This window comes from Mastomys coucha, unplaced genomic scaffold (genome assembly GCF_008632895.1).
Source record: "Mastomys coucha isolate ucsf_1 unplaced genomic scaffold, UCSF_Mcou_1 pScaffold23, whole genome shotgun sequence".
Taxonomy (NCBI): domain Eukaryota; kingdom Metazoa; phylum Chordata; class Mammalia; order Rodentia; family Muridae; genus Mastomys; species Mastomys coucha.
In genome coordinates this window covers 43,827,342-43,840,918 of record NW_022196906.1, presented here as the reverse complement: position 1 = coordinate 43,840,918, position 13,577 = coordinate 43,827,342, and the positions used below count along the sequence as shown (strand labels likewise).

The 13,577-nt window shown below is 44.5% G+C and overlaps 1 protein-coding gene across 19 annotated transcripts in view; it reads left to right on the top strand.

Annotated features, from left to right (window-relative positions):
• The first annotated feature begins 244 nt into the window (after nucleotides 1-244).
• Nucleotides 245-13,577, top strand: part of Ncam1 (neural cell adhesion molecule 1) — a 292,659-nt gene continuing 279,326 nt past the window's right edge. For 2 of the 19 annotated variants that reach the window (XM_031346028.1, XM_031346019.1), the window contains exon 1: nucleotides 257-605. In XM_031346028.1, coding sequence (XP_031201888.1) covers nucleotides 554-605 — 52 coding nt within the window. In that variant the 5' untranslated portion in view covers nucleotides 257-553. Of the gene's footprint in view, nucleotides 606-13,577 lie in introns of all 19 variants that reach the window. The other 17 variants (XM_031346020.1, XM_031346022.1, XM_031346027.1 and 14 more) reach the window with 14 other exon arrangements.

Genomic DNA, 13,577 nt, shown 5'->3' with positions numbered 1-13,577 from the left:
TATTTATTAAAAAAGCTCAAATTCCTGATTAAGGAGCACTGGAGGTCAGAAGGATCTCCAAAGACATGAATGAAGGAAAAGGGTGGAAAGAAGACATCCCAGCTCTGCCTGCAAGGCTCCGTGTGAAAGAGCCCGGCTCCCTTGTTGACTCCAGGCCGCGTTTTGCAGGCAGCCGCATCTGCCTCCCCTGTCTCTTACCTCCTGGATGTTAGGAACTATTTGTGGTCGGCGTGGTGGAAGGACACAGTGAGGTTCTCACCTCCGCCCCCCGCCCGTCGCTCGCATCCCCAGTTCCATCAAAGCCAGCCTGGGCCAGCGCAGGGATCTCTGAGTTGCGAGTGTGCTGAGGCTGGGACTGTCACTCATTCTCCGCTCAGCGCGTGAACGCAGCTCGGCAGTGGCTGGCAAGAAACAATTCTGCAAAAATAATCATACCCAGCCTGGCAATTGTCTGCTCCTCGGTCCATTGCTCCGCCGCCGTCCACAGTCGCTTGCGAGGGGAAGGCACTGAATTTACCGCGGCCAGAACATCCCTCCCAGCCGGCAGTTTACAATGCTGCGAACTAAGGATTTCATCTGGACTTTGTTTTTCCTGGGAACTGCAGGTACATTTTTATTTTATTAAAATTTTTTTACATCGGGTTTGTTAATTGTCCGCTTGCCCCCGTCTTTCCTCCCTCTCCCCGAGAAGCCCGGTTCTTTTGGCTGGTTTTGTGTGTAAGGCAAAGACAGCATTTTCACTGAGCTGAGAAGGGAGCGCATCGCATCGTCCTTGCTTGGCCAGCCAAAATCGTGCCCTCCGGGACGGCGCTGGACGCGACTGCCTCCCCGCTCGGTGGCGGCTGCGCACGCCCTTCCCACTTGTGTGCCCGCGGAGGTGGGACAGGGGTACGGGGACAGGGATGCTGCCGTGATAGGCAGCGCTGCTTTTCCCTTCCCCGAAGGCGGGTGGCGGGGGGATTCGCGGCTCGGGTGGTGTCGCCCCCAGGCTCATCTTCCACCTAGAGCGGTTTGCCAAGCTTCGAGAAGAGTGAACAAAAAGGCTGGGGCAGCTTTACCCCCACCGTTATGTCCCGGGCTGTGATAAAGTGAGGCTTGCAGTCTTCGCTTACTCCCCCTTCTTCCCCGCCCCGAATAACGGTTTGCAAAATGGGGCAACCACGGGCAGCACCGCAGGGCCGTGTGGTCGTTCCTGCACCCCCGTGCAAATGACGTTAGTTTTTCATTTGCCAAATTGCTGGGTAGTTGCAAAGCCTGCCCTCGGCCGGGAGCACGGAGGGATGGGAGGGTCCAGAGCCGCGTTTTGACAGGAGGAAGTGCAGAGGGGCGGAGGGCGAGGAGGGCGTGATCGGGGCTGCCTGGTTGTGTGTGTGTGTGTGCGCGCGCGTGTGCGCGCGTGTGCCTTTACACGCACTGAGAGCCTAGGGTTGCACGGTGCCAGCGAAGAATGGCAGGTAGCCAGCTGCCCAAGACACCTCTCCCCATTCTCCTTTCTCTGGGCGATATTCCTGATCCTGGCAAAAGTGTGAACAATGGGGAGCTCGGGAGAAAGACCAAAGCGACGCTGTCGCTGGTGGCGGGGGCTGTGCCACCGCCCAGAGATCCTAAGCATTCGGGAAGGGGGCGCATTGCATTTTGGCTATTTCCATCTCGGCTTTCCCTGGAAAATTCTTCAGTGTGCCCACCCTCCCTTCCAGCTGCTGCCCCTACCCCACCCAAGGATTTGTGCTTTGGCGTCCCAGTGGACTGGGAGACGGGGAAGCAAAGGGCGCTGGGGCCGCCAAGAGCTGGGTGGGATGGGCCGACAGCTGGGGCGGGGGGGCGTGTGCTGCCAAGCACCAGCTGAAAGCAGGCCAGGCAGAGGAGACCGCGCATGGCTGTCGCTTCTGCCCGGTGTGGCTGTTCTGGTCTAGGATCTCTAAGCCTTGGGTGTGGAGCGTACAGAGCGGCCCCGGGAGCACCCAGCGCGCCCCCCTCCGTGGGCAGCAGGAGAGCAGAGCTGGGCCACCGCCTCCAGTCAACTCTGATCGGCGACCAATCAGAGCGAGGCTGGCTGGGCGGGAAGCCGCGAGAGGCTTTTATTGCGGCGCGGGTGGCGCCCCAGCTGCCAGGATGGTCTCCGGGTGTTCTAGCTTAACGGCCTAGCTCGCCTCCCGCCGGGAGAGACCCCGCCCTGATACTGCCCCTAGCTGCACGGCCGTTTTCGAGGACGTAAAATGGAGAAGGATAGGCCCTGGGACATGCCTTGGTCCTGCTAGCTCATTCTCGCCCACTCGTGCCTCGTTCTCGGCGGTTTGGAGCTTTCAGGCTCCCTGCCCATGGCGCACAGTTGCGCCGGAGCGCTCAGCCTGCGAGTGCAGAAGACAGCAGCCCCCAAGCTGTGTCCGGGAGAGCAGACGCGCCTGCGCTGACCCTCTGGCTAAGGACTAGACGCTGGAGTGGAGGGGCGTGGCGGGGTGTGGTAGGGCGTGTCTTGACAGGGCGTGTCAAATGGGTCTTCGCCACCACCAAGCCCAGGACTGGCAGAGGCGTGCCCTTCTCTGTGGTGCTGTGGGTGACCTCCTCTTAGGGTGTGTTTATTGAGACCTTCCTTCTGGATAGCAGCATGACAATGGAGACCTAATCTTCCATGTTGCGTCTTTTTAGGATCACCTGGTGGTCTTCTCCATGATGGAGATGGGTGTAACCCTCAGTGTTTGTATCCTGGTGAGAGCTGAGGGAGGGAATCCTATAGTGGCATGATACTGGTTGCTCAGGCAAGACTGACATCCTGACCAATGTTCCCTGGAACGAAAGAATCTTTATTCTGCCCCTAAGCCCAGACGGTGAGGACGAAGAGAAAGAAGCACATACCAGCCTGTTTAACAAAAGAAAGTGGTTTTGCAAAGAGAAATTTCAATTGAAGTATTGTTTTCACCAGCTTAAAAAAATCTAGAGAATTCAAACCAAAGGGTTTGGAAGGATATAAAAGAGATATATATATATGAACATCCCCCGCCCTTTAGCTGCAAATGCTGTAGGGTATCCACAGACAATGGTGTAATTCAAACTCTGTTATTGGTGAGCATGAAGATTTAACATATCAGGAACGCCATCCCTAGCACTCGTTAATAAATATCCTAGTGCATATCAAATGAATCAGATATGGTAGGTGTCTTCTGCCCCTTAGAAATAAAAAGATAGGTTGCATAATTGCATAGTAAATTTGAGATTGTGGAAGCAGCGTTTGTTGCATTCTGGCTGGCAGAATTATGTGCTTGAACGATCTGGAACGCTTAAACCACGTGCTTAGTTGACAGTTTTAGTCCTTTGCTAGTAGAACCTGCGAAAGTTAAGGCATAGGCAGCACTGGTTTTCTAACGAGATAACACCAGACTTATAACAAAGAGAAAATTTAGTACAAAAGGTAACACATAAAATATACCTAATACCCCCTGCTAAGCAATTGAAGATGCATTTCATAAAAGTGTATTGGGAGAGTAATTACACAGATCTCTATTCTTCTTTTGACATTGGTTTTTATTTACTAGGGGAGACGTAAAAAATGGACACAGATTTAAAGGACTGTTAACAAAGCCATACTTAATATGGAAAACCTTTCACCACTCACAACCCTTTTCAAAAAAACGTGCTGCTGTCCATGAGGGTTAGCGTGCTCAAAAAACATTGAGATTAACTTAGAATTCACTTGAAATGTAACAGGACTAAAGTCCAATGGAGATTATAATCCAGACTTGTGGAACTATGGCCCTCCATTTATTTAAGTTGGTGGGGCGTTATATTGTTGTTTGGCTATTTGGGGACAGTGTCCCTTTATATAGCCTTAGTGGCTTAGAATTCACTGTCTAGACCAGGTTGGCCTTGAACCTTTTTAAGAATCCTCTTGCTCCAGCTTCCCAAGTGCTGATAGTACATCCTTGAGCCACTAGACCAGCTTATTTATGCTTTTGCTGTTGCCACTACAAAAGCCCTGAAGATCTCTCGGCCCTGCTAAGTTTTCGCTTATCCCACACGGACAACATCCCCACCTTTCTGCTTCCACCAAGAGACTAAACTTGGTGCCCTCTTTAGGTACCTCCACCGCAGATCCCTTTAGTTTTAACAGTATCAGGAGATGAGCAGAAAGTTGTATCTCGGAGCTCGGCTTAGTAAGGCAGCTTTTTCCAGGTCTACCCGTGGTGATTGATTAAACTAAGGATTTGTTCCTTGAATGGGTCAGTAGTTCTCTAAGCTTGATTAAAAATTAAAGTAGATAGGCCCTTAGCCAGCACGATGGCCTCGTAGGTACAGCACTTGTCATCAGGCAATGCATCCCTAGAACTCACAACATAAAAGAGAGGACTGATTCCTATAAGTTCTCCTCTGACCTCCACACATATGACAAAAATAAATACATACAAAAAAATCAAAGCAAATATCAAACTGCCCCCCAATACAAATCCCCAACGATACAATAAAATCAAGGCGCTGGCGTATTATTCATAGACAGTATAGTTCTAGACTCCAGAGAGGGAGAAATTAGCTTCAGGGAGCCCCAGCCTCTAAGAGCTTTTGAAGTGATTCCCTTTGGAGTATACTTATCATTAATTGAATTCTTCTGATAGGTAATCTATAACTCAATGTAAATAATCTCTAAATTTTCCTGTCACTGGGAACAATGTCTTAATTGCCTTTCAAAATAAATGGCACCATTTTGTCAGACAGACTCTAATCTTTACCGTGACAGATGTTTTTCTTCACGCCAGAACTCAGTTTCTTAACTTACAGGCAGCATTTGTAAACCTCACATTGCTTGAGATATGGACTTTGGGATTTCTGGTGCAATCACTTCACTTTTTTTTTTTTTTTTTTTTTTTTTTTTTTAGATGATGAAAGCTGTGTTTGTATTAGTTTGATGAATCCCCTACCCCTATTTACGTCATCCGTGTTAAAGAACTGTGGTCTTTCTCCAGATTGCAAGTGACTTTGGTGCTGCTGGCAGACCTCCAGATATTTCACAGTCTTTCTCAACTTTGTGGGAAATAAGTGGTTGACTACCTGTTGCTGAAGGACATTTGAACTCTCTCTGACTGTCTTTGGTCTGTGATGATAGAGACCAGAACGAATTGTCAGGGAGGGAGAGCAGGGAGCTGCACCTGTTCCCATCTATCTGCTCAAACAGTCTAGCTTGGGAGGAGACAAAGGACTCTGCTGAAGCTGTAGAACGCAGAAACAATGCTTCGCGGCGTCAAGATAAATATTTGAATGCAAACTCCATGATGGACCTTAGTGATTTCACAGATCTATAGAGTAAGGAATGCCTGGAATTTTAAAAGAAATGGCAGGCAGCAAGTTACGAGCAGCATTTTTCTAATCCTAAAAACTCCATTATGAATAAAACAAAATTGGAAACATGAATCATCAATAATGCTCATTTCAGCCGTGAGTCAAAAGACCAAGGCTCTCATACCTTTTGCTACAAAGGAAGAATCCTGAGTAAAATCCAGGAGGGAATGGTGTGTGCTTTTTAATATACTCCCCAAGTCTCAGCAATATTGTAAAAGGTAGCTTCATAGGAAGGGCAGAATTTCACAAGGACCCTTCTGAATCCTAATGATTAGCTTTTATGAGGCCTGGAGATTTTAGTATTAGAAGAGATTTTAGCAAGAATGTTTTTGATTAGACAAGTAGATATGCTTGCTCTCTTGTTGGACACTGGAATACAGAAGTCAGTCTGAAGGCAATGGTCTTGTCACCTCTGGCCCTTTGTGTTATTAACTCCTGAAGCTGATGTACAGGGATGTAAATGATCTGGCACTTGCAGCAGTGCCATTGTACCCTTTGGTTTCATGCCGTTGAAATACTGTCTTTCAGCTGCAGATGCTCAGTAGGAACAGTGCCTTTTGATGTTGGTCTGGGTGCCAAATGGAGGCCTTTCAAGCAGTTTCAATACTTTGTACTTAAAATGTTCTTAGGCCATGTCTACAGGCAGCCACTGAGTTAACTGATTTTCAGTTAGGTTGACACACTTCTCCCTCCCTGTAGTAATAATTTAGCTTCTAAGCAATCAAGGATCTAAAAGAGACTGCAGTTGAAAGACCTATCTCATATATGGGGCATCAAAGATTTTAATGGACCTGTTATGCATTCCTTCCATCTTGATATTTATAATGCTTTCTTGATTGCAAAGATCATGTGGCTGGCTGGTGTGACTTCAGAGCCTCCTGTCTAACCTGCACCCCACTACATACTCACTTTTTGATGGAGAGCTGAAAGCACCGCAATGTCTGAGCCCCCTCCTTTTCTATCTTGTATAATTCCTGGGATAACATAGACAAAGCCTTGCTGTGCCCCTTCTCCATTGGTTTCTGATTACCTCATCATTCACAGCATTCCTGGTAATTTCACACTGTTTGAGATCCTGTTACATATTCTCTTAAACAGAGGATTGGATATGTTTACCAAGGGCCAAACTTTAACCATCATCTCTGTGGTGAGACCCACTGGTGTTCAATGAGGTCATTTCTGCTGTCAGGGAAGCCTGTTGGGGGTACTTAGGCTTGGAGATGAGGAGAGGTACCTAAGCCAGGTAGTCGCTTCAGCCAGATCTTTTCCTAACTATCTGACTTCGGAATGGGTTGTGCTCCAAGTTTCAACTTCTTCCTTTGTGAAATAGGAAATGTTAGTATGCCTGTGTGTTGGAGTCCTGACTATTTTGGAGACCACAGGAATTCAATGGATGTGAGCTATGAGTATTTACATGAGGAAATGGATGTATCTGGAGCTAGAAAAAGATTCTTAGACATGGAGATGTCTAAGTAGATGATAATAAGAGCATCAGGAGACTTTGGCTTTGTTAGTGTCAGAACTAGATTTGGAGACATGGTTGCTAAGTGTCCCGACATTATCATGTTGGGATGCTTTAGAGGAAAAAGTGACTTAATCATAAGATTAAGATTAAGCCATGAGTACAAGGTCGGATATGGTTCCATTGGCTATGGAGGTTATAAAATTCTGACCCTCTGAAAGAAAATTCACAATCTCCTTGCTTTTGCAAGGATATAGAAAACACATGAGCACGAGAAGGCATTACCAGGACCCCATCTCTCAGGGTCTCAGAAGGCATGTGCTTTCAGGCCTCTGGAAAACTCTGGTCTTGCTTTAACAACTGTGTTTAGGTCTGTTTGAATTTTTTTTTTCTGTTTGAATTTAGTTGCCTTGGAATATAGATGACTGGTTCCAGCTTGCTGAACATGGACCTTACACAAGTTCCATCGTTTTCAAGCTTAGAATCATGTATCCAAGTCAAGGTTATTTTTGTAAGGTAGCAGCTTGACCTTTATTTTCCCAAGGATCTGAAGTGGGATCTAAGGTATTCTATGATTTCTCACTGCAGGTATTTTTGTAAATTACCAACTCCAATGAAATAGAGTAATTGGTATTCTTATTCAAATGAATCAGACTTAAATACCCTACTGGCTGGGCAGGAAGTAGCTCTGCCAACTAAAGGTGACTTGGGTAGGAGGCTGCAGAAATTGTTTTAGGTAGCTAAAAGCAGATAACAAGGCACATAATACCAATTATTATATCTTAATCATCAGTCTTTGGTTCATAGGCCCATTATATCATTTCTTCTTATTATTTATTTGGTAAATATTTACTAAGGGCTTGCTCTGTGCCTTTATTGGAAGCACAGTGGTCAGATAACATATCGATGCTCTTTGTGTGAGGGTTCCAGGCTAGTAATGCAAGAGGAATGCAGCTGTTAGAAGAGAAAAACAACAAAAAAAGAAACTGAGGAAGGAGACAGGACACTGTGGGAATTTGTGAAGAGAAAATCTACTTATTGGATTGTTAGAGAAATAAGGTAGCATTTAAACAACTATCAAATAAAAGAGACGGATGGCATTCACTCTCATTTTAAGACACGGCCTATGGCCTGCTTCATTGGACAAACAAAGAAAAACAACAGGCAGAGGCAAATTCCTATATCTAATAAAAATTCCTAGCATGTTGAGGTCAAACAACTTTGGAGATTGTATCTGGTTTCAGTTTATAGAGTCAAGAGGGACATGCCTCTGTTTCCAGAGCTTTCCATCTTACACATAGAGATATGACCCCCTGGCTCTTTTGGGGACCACAATAAAGGAAGCAATCAATTCTGCCTGGGGGCTCTCTTGAGCTTTCCTTAGGAGATGGGTTTGCCTTCATGAAGAAGAGGTGATTCTCAGAGCAAATCACAGCTGAGTTTGGGGGACAGAGGCAGGGTGTGACCAGAGAGTAGAAGAAAGAAATGGAAACCCAAGAAAATTGTTTATTGACATGGGGCTGGCCCATGGTTTCTGTATGTTGGCTGCATTTACTCCCTTTCTAAATGATATCTTGAAAACAGGTAGCCTTGGAAAATATAGTAACACACCTGCCTGTGGTGGCTCTGCACACACTGTGTCTTACCAAAGCGAGGAGTCACAGTGAAGGGACATTGTAGTGAGCGCTGGGGTTGGCACATCTGCTGGATACACGGACATTCTGTAAGTTGTTGCTTTTCTGAGCCTGTGTCCCTATCTGCAACACTGAGCCCCTGAAGCCCATACCACCTACTAGGTTGTAGTAAGCTTGAAATAAACAGTAAATAGTCAGTAGGTACTTTTGAACAGTTTATTTCATCTTGAGCCAAGAGATTTTATCTGAAATGTTTGTTTAAAGAAAATTTACTGTGACTGCTTTGGGCATGGTGCTGAGTGAGAGGAAGAAGGAGAAAATAAAGTAAAATTGAGACTACTACTTTTGGCTCTGTAGAAGCTTCCAGGTGATTACAATGCAAGTACTACTAACTTAGTTCCCATAGTTATGAAAGATGCTATGTGGCAAGTCCTTAAGTGAAGGAGCCAGACAGCAACCACTTAGATTGGCAGAAATCTCCGTGATTCCTTTTAATATCTAAAAACGATGTGGAAGTCTGAGAATATGATCCAGGCCTCTAGGGACCATAGGCCAGTAGAGGTGTTACCTCATGGAAGGAGATGGGACTGGAGAGAGAATTGTAATGAAGAGTGATGTAAGGTGTGTGTGTGTGTGTGTGTGTGTGTGTGTGTGTGTGTGTGTGTGTGAGAGAGAGAGAGAGAGAGAGAGAGAGAGAGAGACAGAGACAGAGACAGAGACAGAGACAGAGACAGACAGACAAACAGACAGGCAGACAGACAAATATCTTCAATGCTAGACTAAGGAGCTATGTATTGCCTGAGATGTAAGAGTCAAAACAAAAACAAAAGCCATGTTTGAGAGGATGATCAGGTATAGGAAAGGAAGGATGTGCTGTGCTGTACTCTGTGTGAGGTTGAACAGTAAGTCTAAGAAAAATTTTGGCTTTATCTAATAGGAAGCCTCAAGTATGGAGAAGGGAAACTTTTAGGTTTAGAGTCAAAAGATTGTAGTTTAAAATTTGACATTGTTCTGACTAAGTGAATTTATGGACATTATTTATCTGCTTTGAACACTAACATCCTCATTTGAGGAGACAAAAAATAACATGTGTGTGAAATTCATTATACAAGAAAGTACTGTACAACTCTACTCTTTATTAGGAGAATTATAGTTGAATAGTTTTATAAAAATCATTTTTATTTGTACAAGAAGGGTTGTTTAGTGGAATAAAACCACTGTGGCATATCTTATAAAGCAACTTACTTTGAAAAGTGATCATTTTAGTGACGTTGGAGAGAGGAGGTGGGCATGGGTGAGATGTTGGAGAAGGGGAACCAATGGCGAGGTCCATCATATCTGAAATGGAAAATGCCTGAGGTGGACAGAGTTTCTGCATACTCATCAGTGTGTTTCCTAATTTTGGAGTTCAGGGTCTCATTCTGTACCCCAGCCTAGCCTGGATCTCACTTTGGATTGCAAACTGCCATTAAATATGAACTTCTGAGTTATTGGGGTTACAGACATAATCCCCAGTAAGACTGTGGTATTTTTTTAAGGTCTACTTTTAATAAGTACTACAACTTGCTATAGTACTGTTAGTAAAAGGTGGAGTTTGGACATTGTGGGTTTTAGGGAACTTCTGGACATCCTAATATCTTAATTAATTGGCGATATTGACTCTTTATTATACATTAATAAAGAAGTAAAGAAGGAAGAGAGGAAGGAAGAATGGAAGGGAACAGTAGAGTGGATTAGGTTACAAAGATTATTTTATAGAGTTGGTCTTGTTAAACTTTTGTTTCTGATGTGTGTGTGTGAGTGTGTGTGTGTGTGTGTGTGTGTGTGTGTGTGTAACCTGGTTGAGATGGAAAACATATTGTAACTTAGGTCAACATACTTTGACAGCTACTGTCATAGAAGGAAAGGTAAAGGACAGGCAGGAGGATGAAGCCATCGTGCAGAGAGCACGGAGTTAAAGGTTCAAGGTAGGGACTTGGTGGGCTTTGAGGGAGGGACAAGTAATGACAACAAGACTACTTACCAAACAAAGACTTAGCTGGTCATCTGCAGGGGAGGGAGTAGAGAACAAGAAAGGAGGAAGGAGAGAGGGTGGAGGAGGGGTGAAGGGGAGAGAGGGAAAAAAGCTCCATGGTGACCTGACCTCAGAAAGCTTGTCTGTTTGGGAGCAAAAAGACTGGAAACACCAGAAAGCATCCAGAGCAAAATTTGGAGAATTTAACACACCACTAGCCTGGAGATTGCCAGGGAACCAGGAGTGGTTGGAGAACCCTTCTCAATAGTTGAGAGGAGGCTTAAAGGAGGGATGGAAGTGGAGGAAGGTGGGTGGAGCTGGTCTGTACATGCACATTTTGGAGGTAGCTGGATAAAGCCCAGCTAAGGAGGAGAGGATGAAGACAGAGGTGGTAGGAGTGTTACTTTTATGATTTCAATAGACAGAAAACATGATGGATCACGATCAATACTTTGTGGAGTCTTTCTCGTAGCCTAAGATATTGATGTAGTGTTTAGCATCCAGAATACTGTCCCGTCTACAACTCAGAAAGGAATTTTGAACAATATGGAGGGAGCCAGATCCTAGTAGTATAAACTACAAGGTTAGATGACCCCCACGCTGAGGGGGTAGTAGGAATGAATATTATATAGAGATTCAAACCTGACTTTGTAAAAACAAAACAAAACCAAAAAGCCAAATCTTAATCATATTCTCTCATCAAGACTAGAAAGGAAGAGCTTACGTTTCACAGTGCTTGAGTTTTCTGGAATGAGAATGTAGGGCTTTTTGTATAGTTGTAGAACAGATAGCTCCATGAAGAGGAGGACAGTGGTTCTTAGGTCGCTGAGAGTGTGAGGGAAGTGAGACCCAAGCAGAAAGTTAGGAGTTGCTCGAGAGAAGCACAGCAACATCAAAGCCATTTCAGTTGAGTGAAGAATTTCAAGATCTTAGGAATCAAAGACCAAGGCGTAGATGATCTCCAAGACACCAAGACACTTGTTAGGAAAGGTGACAAGGTGGGGATGGGGTTTTGTTTTTGTTGTTGCTGCTGCTGGTGGTTGTGCTACAGGGAGCAATGATGCCATATCAGGATCATTGTCCCCTGATGACTGTGCACCAAGAGGAAAGAGCCAGAGAGGAAAAAGTTGGTGAACAACCTCTTTGCAAAGGACAAAGGGACAAATCCTTAATTTTGAAAATTACCAAAGTCAGGGATTCCCACAGCTTCTGTTGTTGATAATATAGGAGAATAGTTTTCAGATATGGTTGCTCTGTTGTCTTGTATTGGCACCTTTGACAGTCTTAACTGCTATTATTTTTTATTATTTATTATGTATATGAGTGTTTTGCCTGCATACTGAGGTCAGAGGAAGGTGTAGGATCCCATGGAACTGGAGATACTGGCATTTGGGAGCTGTCATTTGAGAACTGCCATGAAAACCCAAGTCCTCTGCTCTTAACCACTCAAAAAGTCCCTTTGGGATGCACGTAGCAAGTTTTTATATTTCCCCTTTTATTCATTCATCCATTTATTGTTTTGGAACAGGGTCTCACTATGAGGTCTAAGCTGGCCTCAAACTCAAGATCCTCCTGCTTCAGCCTCCATAGTGCTGGGATTATAGCCTGCACCATTGTGCCTAGCCTTAGCAGAATCCCCGCAACTTGTTGGGTTTCCTACCGATTAGATATCTTTTTGTTTTATTTTGTTTGTCTGTTTGTTTACATGAGATCACCAGAGGAGTGGCAAGAGTTATGATTGGCTACTCTTTCTGATTTAATAAAAAAAGCACATTCATTCCAGAGTATTTGCTTTGCTGAGCAGAGAAGCTGTCAAGTACAAGTTAAGCTGACGTTACTCTGTCAGAATTATATTTAGGTGACAATCTGGCAGCCTTCAAGATCTGTTGCCATCCAGTGCAGGCTCTTTATTTTTGGTGGATACCAGAGGTCGTTAGTTTCAAAACCTTCATTTAAGACTGTGGTTTTTCTCCTTTCCATGACCTTGAGCATTAGTTAATCCTTTTGACAGTTTATTTATCCATGAGGCAGCGATAATAATGCTTACCTAATAGGGATATTGTGAGGAGGAAATGAGCTAATTCGTATAACTGTCTACTACATAGTGAGCTTGGTTATTTTTATGTCTTCCTTTCTTTTTGCTAAAGGTCTCACTGAAGGACTATGCAATTAGTGTTGGATTTAGATATTGATTATAATTAAAATCACATTTTTCCCATTGGGTGTTCATTTCCCAAGAACTTAGGATCACCATGAGTTGTAGTTGAGGCAGATATGCCATAGTTGGTTGCTTACCTGTTTTACCTCCTTCAGAAGCAAAGTATAGTTGATATTGACTTTGGAAAAGCAGAATTTAAAAGCATGAAGGTTGGAGAGATGACTCAGAGGTGACGTGTTTGTTGTATGAAAATGAGAACCAGAGCCCAGGTCCTGACCATTCATATAAAAGCTGGGCATGGCTGCATGAACCTGTGGCCGCAGTGCTGAGGGTGGCAAAGACAAAGAGTCAGGAAGATGGTTGGGGCTCAGGGTGGAAAGCAATTGAGCAGTGCACCTACTGTCCTCTTCTAGTCTCCTTATGTGCATGCATCAGTGTGCACACACATGTGCACACGCATGCATACATGTACAGTCTGACACACAACCAAACTGGTATATGAATATTTTGCTTTCTATTTGAATAGGCGTAGTATCAAATCTGTCCTCTTGTGGTGGTGGTGGATCCATCAAACTTGGCTGTTTAAGAGGTGGTTCCTGCTGAAGAGCATAGTGGTGACACTTCATTAGTCTAGAAGTCATTTGTCTGGCAACCTTACTCCTTTGGAAGGTGAAGAATGATTTGCCAAAATAGATACCCCAAAGTCCAGGAATTAAATTGTATGCACTTGACCCACAGGGAAGCTTTTAAATCGTTGTTCAGAGAGTCCATCTATTCTTAATTAACTTTCTAGCTACTACTTCATTTATGACGGCTCTGAGATTTGAATTTGGATCGAGGGAAGTTGACTGTTAGGGATTAGTACAGTGATGGTAAAAAGATGTGATAGCCTGAAAAAAAAAAGTGGGGAGGGGTGTTAGAAAAAGTAGAAAAAGCAGACTACAGATGCAAGAGAGAGAGAGAGAGAGAGAGAGAGAGAGAGAG